At 38.6% G+C, this 6,370-nt stretch overlaps 1 protein-coding gene across 1 annotated transcript; it reads right to left on the reverse strand.

Annotated features, from left to right (window-relative positions):
- Positions 1-670: 670 nt before the first annotated feature.
- On the reverse strand, positions 671-5,710 carry LOC142904794 (beta-1,4-galactosyltransferase 1-like). The gene is made up of 2 exons (XM_076051107.1): positions 5,271-5,710; positions 671-1,871 (listed from the first exon to the last, which is right to left on the reverse strand). The coding sequence occupies exons 1-2, from the start codon at positions 5,643-5,645 to the stop codon at positions 1,203-1,205; spliced, it is 1,044 nt and encodes a 347-aa protein (XP_075907222.1). The 5' UTR covers positions 5,646-5,710; the 3' UTR covers positions 671-1,202.
- Positions 5,711-6,370: the final 660 nt, after the last annotated feature.

A 6,370-nucleotide genomic window follows, 5' to 3' on the forward strand; every position in this document is an offset into this window, starting at 1 on the left:
GGCTCCAATGTTTTCCTTGACGTTTCTCTAAATCCTTGCTCTGTCATGGAAAGCCACGTTCAACACCACCCTCTTCTCTCTGTTGTTCTCCACCCTCCCTCACCACTGGAAATCTTCCAAGTGTCAATAATTCTTTGCTGAACAAGCACCAGCACCATGAACAATTACGGCCGAGTGATGCTTTAATCCTGGTCAATAGTCAGACATGTTAGTCGGGTTTCCGTAAAAGGGGTTTAAAAAAGGAATTTTCCCCTTTGACTGATGGCTTCAAAACAGGAAGATTTCACAACTTTGTGAATTAAATTGTGTTTCAAGGACAAACGTTAAGTGTTGATTTATCCTCCGACGTAGAAAAACATGCAAACAATGCCATTTGTATTGATTTCCCTCATGTGAGAACAACTATTGTTTCTCATTTGGTTGAGAAATAAGGTTTAAAAATTTAAGAGAAGGCTGGGTCGGCTCACATAGCGTTGTCACGCTCATGTTGTAAGAGCTATATAATAGTCTTTCTAAAGCTCTCGGGTCATGTTTCACTGGCTGAAGCTTCCTGATGTACCTGTGAGCAGAAAAAGAAGGCTGCAAGCAAACATGTTTTGATCATTCTTCCAAAATATACATACTGTGAAGACACATGTGAGTAATTGAACTCTCAAACGGATGCCCAGGGATAGATTCATTCTGACTAAATCTCACAATGCACAAAGAAAACACTCTTAACTTTTCGTTGATGTTTAATGAGTGTTTAATGAGATAACATTACAAGATTTCAGCTTACTTTGCATAGGTTAAGAATGGTATACAAAACAATGTCACAGCCCCCAAGCCATATGTACAATCATCACTCACCAGTGAGTGGACCTGTCAAGAAGCTAATCTGAAGAAACCCCTCAAGAGGTGTATAACTATCATTAAAGACATGTACAAACTTTAAATACAACAGTGCTCACTTTCACTTCTATTGTATACCACTGTGACCTGAGTCACAATCCCTTTGCTAACTAAGGACAAGTGTAATGTTTAAGCTTTGGTTATCATAAAAAAAACAAAAAACCTTGCACCTCTTTTTTGGAATCAAGTAGAACAACATACACCTGACACACCCACAAACACAATAGTTCAGATCAATAGTCCATTCAGAGGGTGAAAAAAAACTGTCATTCATCTTACAGTCAACATAAGGCCCGGCGCCACATTGTCATTCACTCCAAAGGGTCACTGATGTCCACAGTGATGAATGTGTACAGTTTGTCTTTCATAATGTCTTTGACTGTGTAATTCAAGGACATAATCCCATCTTCCATCATGCTGCTTTGTGTCCTTTTCAGTTTGTCAGAGTTCTTTGGGTTCCACTCATTGTGCAAGTCTCTGTTATGTTTGATCATCCTATACTTTCCCAACGCGAGGCTTGGTCTAGAAATTTTCATTCTCTTGCCTATGACCCTGTTATAAATGTCGTCATCCTCACCACCCCAGCCCCAGTAGGTATTTGGGAAACCATTGATTGCCAAGTACTGATCCTTGGACAACGACGACACTCCGCCAAAGAAGCTTTTATAGGGTAGCTGGAAATTGAATTTGTCCATAGCCACAGCCAAGTGCCTTGGGTTGTCAAAGCAACTATAGAGGTTACGGTCATCCATCGGGACCAGATCGACATCAGAGAAAACAAAGCAGGTGTAATTGTATTCCTTCAGTGTTTCAACATAGCCTACGTTCATCAGTTTGGCCCGGTTAAATATCCCCTCTCCATCCTGGTTAATGACGTAGACACCGTAGTCTAACTGCTGGCGCTGCAGTATGGGATGGAGGTAGTACAGCCAGTGCTTCAGGTGCTCGTGACGATGTCGAAATGGGATTATAATCGCCACCTAAGTGCAATAAACAAGAAATTTTTTGGTTGAAAAAGAAATGTCCAGAACCAACAAGGCATTATCAATCATGGCATAGCTGTTCATATTGACATCTGGTAACTTATAACTCTCAAAGGGTTTGAAGTGGTGGATATAACATGTTACAAGTTAATCATTCACACTGGTGTTGGCAAAATCTGTGTTTTATGGAAGGCAACAAGTCTCTTGAGTCTTAATTAATTTTTAGCTACCAGCCATAGACAATAAGACATGATGGCACTTCCAGTGCGGCAGTCCAATGTACACCACCAGTCAAAAGTTTGGATACACCCTCTCCTTTCATAGTTTTTCTCTTTAATTATGATGATCATTTAGATTGTAGATTCTCACTGAAGGCATCAAGACCATGAATGAACACATATGGAATTACGTAGTGAACAAAAAAAGTGAATTAACTGAGACACGTTTCATATTGGAGTCTTTTTAAGAATATCCACCCTTCTATATCACCCTCCTTAAAACATATTTAGTCATTTAAAAATGTTTTCTGTGCTACATGATTCCACACATCTTGTTAAGATATTTGATGTCTTCACTATCACTACAATGTAGAAAGTACACTGTACAGACTGTTACATTGATATAACTCAATAAAATTAGTGCAACATTTTCCAAGCATTTTTTGGTAGTTCAGTGAACTAATTGGAAATTTAATTTGTATAACCTAATAATATTAGTTTCACAATATGATTTAATATTGATTTGATTCAAAGACAAATAGTGAAGAATTTTTTTTAACATGGTTGAACTCCATGTTAAAAAATGTAATATGTTTAACTTATTTAAAATAAGTAACACTGCTTTGAATTTATTTGATTGATTTACTATTCATTTTAATCATTTCCAGTAATTTATTTTTCAACTTAAAATTCTAATAATGCCTTTAATGAGTCAACATGACCATAAATGTGAAAAATGAAATAAGAAATGTACTGTTTCCAGCCTTTATTTGTTGCAAAACCATATTTCACACAAGTGAAAGAGTGAAACATTTCAAAATAACTGTGTATGACACCATCGTAAAACAAATTGCAACAACCTTGATCGTAACAGCTATTCAAAATGCTCAGGCAAATGTAAAACAATCATGGCAGTACAAAACAACGGTCAAGAAATGTTGACCAGACAAGAAGCTTGTTTTTGAGACTGGTGCTTGGTTTTGGGCGCAGCTTTCAAGTCCAACAAAAAGTCTTTGAAATACCTCAAACAACTTGGCAAGTTTGGAGGGATACTGGAGGTTCAGGGCATATGTGAGCCCAAGAAGAAGGCTGCATGCTTTGGCCAAATTGTCAATACCAGTAAGCACAGCAGGGACTCCCTCGATGACAATACATGCCGCATCTGGCTCATTGCAGACATATGTCTTCATGCTGTCTTTTTTCAGGTCCGCGTGCACACTGACCTCTGTCTGCTCTTCCCTTTATGACATAGAAACACAATTATTAGGACAAAATGCCTTTGAATTAAGAGGAAAAATACAAAAAGAAAATAGAGCAGGTTGCATTTAACTTCTAAAAGGGAAGGTGGGAGGGTTGCATTGCATACTCTACTCATCTACTAGCGGCCCCGGTCCTAATAACGTAATGGCGTAGAATTAGCGCACAAGATGTTGAGACAAGGCAATTTGTTTAAAATTGGCAGCGCAGATGTCCATACTGTTGCAATATCTTCACATTATCAACGTGCGGGGGACGGACATCTTCGCCGATCTGGAGAAGGGGAACGTCCGAAATGGCGCCCAATTAACAAGACGTTAAAACATGCGGTCAGTTTGTGTGGAACCGTCTAATTCCTGAACGACTGGAGCAGAATACACTCTATGGAGGGCCAAAAATGACATAAGTAAAAATAAATAAATAAATAAATAAATAAATAAATACATGAATAAATAAATAATTAAATAAAAATTATTTTAGAAAAATAAAAGGCATTTTTTTTTGTTGCCTTTATTTATTTTTTAATTTATGTAGATTTACTTTTATGTATTTATTTATTTTTACATTTATTTATTTACTGTTTTATTTATTCATTTATTTTTACTTTTATTTATTCATTTATTTTTACATTTATTTATATATTCAATTCCACATTTATTCATTTTTGGTCCTGCATAACACTCAACTCACCTGACTGTTTCAAGTTCATTCATTCATTCATTTTCCATACCCGCTTAGTCCCGAGCTCAGGGTCACGGGGGTCTGCTGGAGCCTATCCCAGCTGTCTTAGGGCGAAGGCAGGGGACACCCTGGACAAGTCGCCAGTTCATCGCAGGGCCACAGAGACAAACAACCATTCACACTCACATGCACACCTACGGACAATTTAGAGTGTTCAGTTGACCTTACATGCATGTTTTTGGAGTGTGGGAGGAAGCCGGAGAACCCGGAGAGAACCCACGCTGACACAGGGAGAACATGCAAACTCCACACAGAAAGGTCCCAGGCCCGGAATCGAACCCACGACCTTCTTGCTGTGAGGCGTCAGCGCTAACCACCCACGACCTTCTTGCTGTGAGGCGTCAGCGCTAACCACCCACGACCTTCTTGCTGTGAGGCGTCAGCGCTAACCACTGCGCCACCGTGTCGCCCCTGTTTCAAGTTACGTCTTGGAAATTGGACATCACGTCGTAATGGCGGAAAAAAAATAATCATGAATAAACAATAATAACAATAAAAAAGCTACTTACGTGAGACTTGCTAATTATCGTCCCAAGACAGAAATGTCTAGAATCCTCGGTCTGGAGGCGCAAGTGATTATTGTCAATGCGATTCTTAATGCTGTCTCTGTATGCTTGATCAATGAAGGTACCCTCTTCTTGTTGGATTTAGACGGGCTGTTTTACTTTCAAAATAAAGGATTAATTTAAGTTTTATAAAAATAAATATATTGTGAAGTCCAACAAAATAATTTTTTGATTGAAAATATTGAGTTCCAAAAAATTAAAAATTTAAAAAAAAATTTATAGGCAACTCATAAACACCCCAAAATAAAATTAACTCAATATATTGCAATGGATTTCATTTTCAAAAATAGGTTTTATGAACAGTACCACTTCACAGTTTTTACAGGAAAGAAAAAGCAAAAAATAAATAAATAAATTTTAAAAATCTAAACTTTTGACAAGTAATGTTAAAACTCTGTAATGGAATTATTACTTTTTGTCATGGGGATATAAAACATTACGATTTATGATCCTAAAACATGTTATATTCATCACTTGAAGTTGCTGAAACATTTTTAAATAAAATATAATTATATATAAACAAATACTGTGTATATTTTTATACAACATAGCATAGACATAGATAATTAAAATAGTTTCTTCTGTAATTTGACCCTTTTGTTAAAATTTCTCACCTTGTGCTTGGAGATACAGTCCGGTGGCTTGTACCTTCCTCCCTTTTGAAGAGAATGAGTGTTTTCCTTCCTAACATCATCCCAGGTGCGATTAAAGTCAAACTCCACTCGAAGAGGACCAACAAGACCTGGAGGTGTTTCAGGACAGGGTCCTACAGTTGTGTGTACAGGTGTAACAGCTCTTCCTGTGGTCGTTTGAGGACTTATTTGCTCTTCAGTCCTCTCTTTCCAAAGGTTGCCCACTAAAAGCCCATCCATTCGGTTGGGTGATAAGTAGGATAATTTGCCGGTGTGGTTGAAAAATAGAAGAAAAACAACTCCTGTCAGGGTAAAAACAAGGGACAGGGCAAAGGCATTGTAGAGTTTCTTTGGCATTTTTCCTCCCCCTGAAGATTAGAGATGTTCACTCAGCGGGTCTGGAATAGGTCTGACACCTGCATTTCCCTAAGCAACCTGACACATCCCCACTGTGAAAGCTGCTCGACAGGTTCTCATGCTTCTCCTACGTCATTTACCAGGGTTGGCCTGACACTTTGTGTTAATTATTAATGATGCACTGATCAGTTCCGAGATATACCACCGACTGACTTGATGAAACGATTGGAAAAAAAATGTTTGTTTGTCCAGGGTTATCCTTTAGCTCTGGTTCTGTCTGTTTTTTTCTTAAAAAACAAAAAACAAAAAAACAACAACAAAAACAATGATCCAAACCAATAATGTATCGTATCGATCTGCGGCAGACGGTGAAAAGATGATGGCGCTTGCTGTAACAGGCTGCTTTATTGGTTACTTTTGCCACAACACAAAACAAGATAACAAGGCACAGCAAACAGTTTATGGCTCTCGTCTCGCCGACTCGCGTCCCACGCTCACCCTCCGCACACACACCAGACTTCCTCATTCACTCACCTCTGTCCCGCTCCCTCTGCTCTCTCAGCCATTCACATGCCTAGCCAACATCCAAGGTGCATTCAGGAACATAACAGACTCTCAGAACATTAACAGACCCAACACAAACAACAGCAGAATTGCTACACTGCCCCATCCTTACTGAATCCCTCGCCCCGAGGGATCACACAAAAAGTCTCGGCGATAATCTG

This window comes from Nelusetta ayraudi, unplaced genomic scaffold (genome assembly GCF_046127955.1).
Source record: "Nelusetta ayraudi isolate G7.1 ecotype Tasmania unplaced genomic scaffold, CSIRO-AGI_Nayr_v1 ptg000132l, whole genome shotgun sequence".
Classification (NCBI taxonomy): domain Eukaryota; kingdom Metazoa; phylum Chordata; class Actinopteri; order Tetraodontiformes; family Monacanthidae; genus Nelusetta; species Nelusetta ayraudi.

Coding starts and splice junctions, on each gene's coding strand:
- LOC142904794 (XM_076051107.1), bottom strand. CDS start 5,645: ATGCCAAAGAAACTCTACAATGCCTTTGCCCTGTCCCTTGTTTTTACC. Junction 1,872..5,270: donor ACTGTATCTCCAAGCACAAG/GTGAGAAATTTT, acceptor TATTGCACTTAG/GTGGCGATTATAATCCCATT.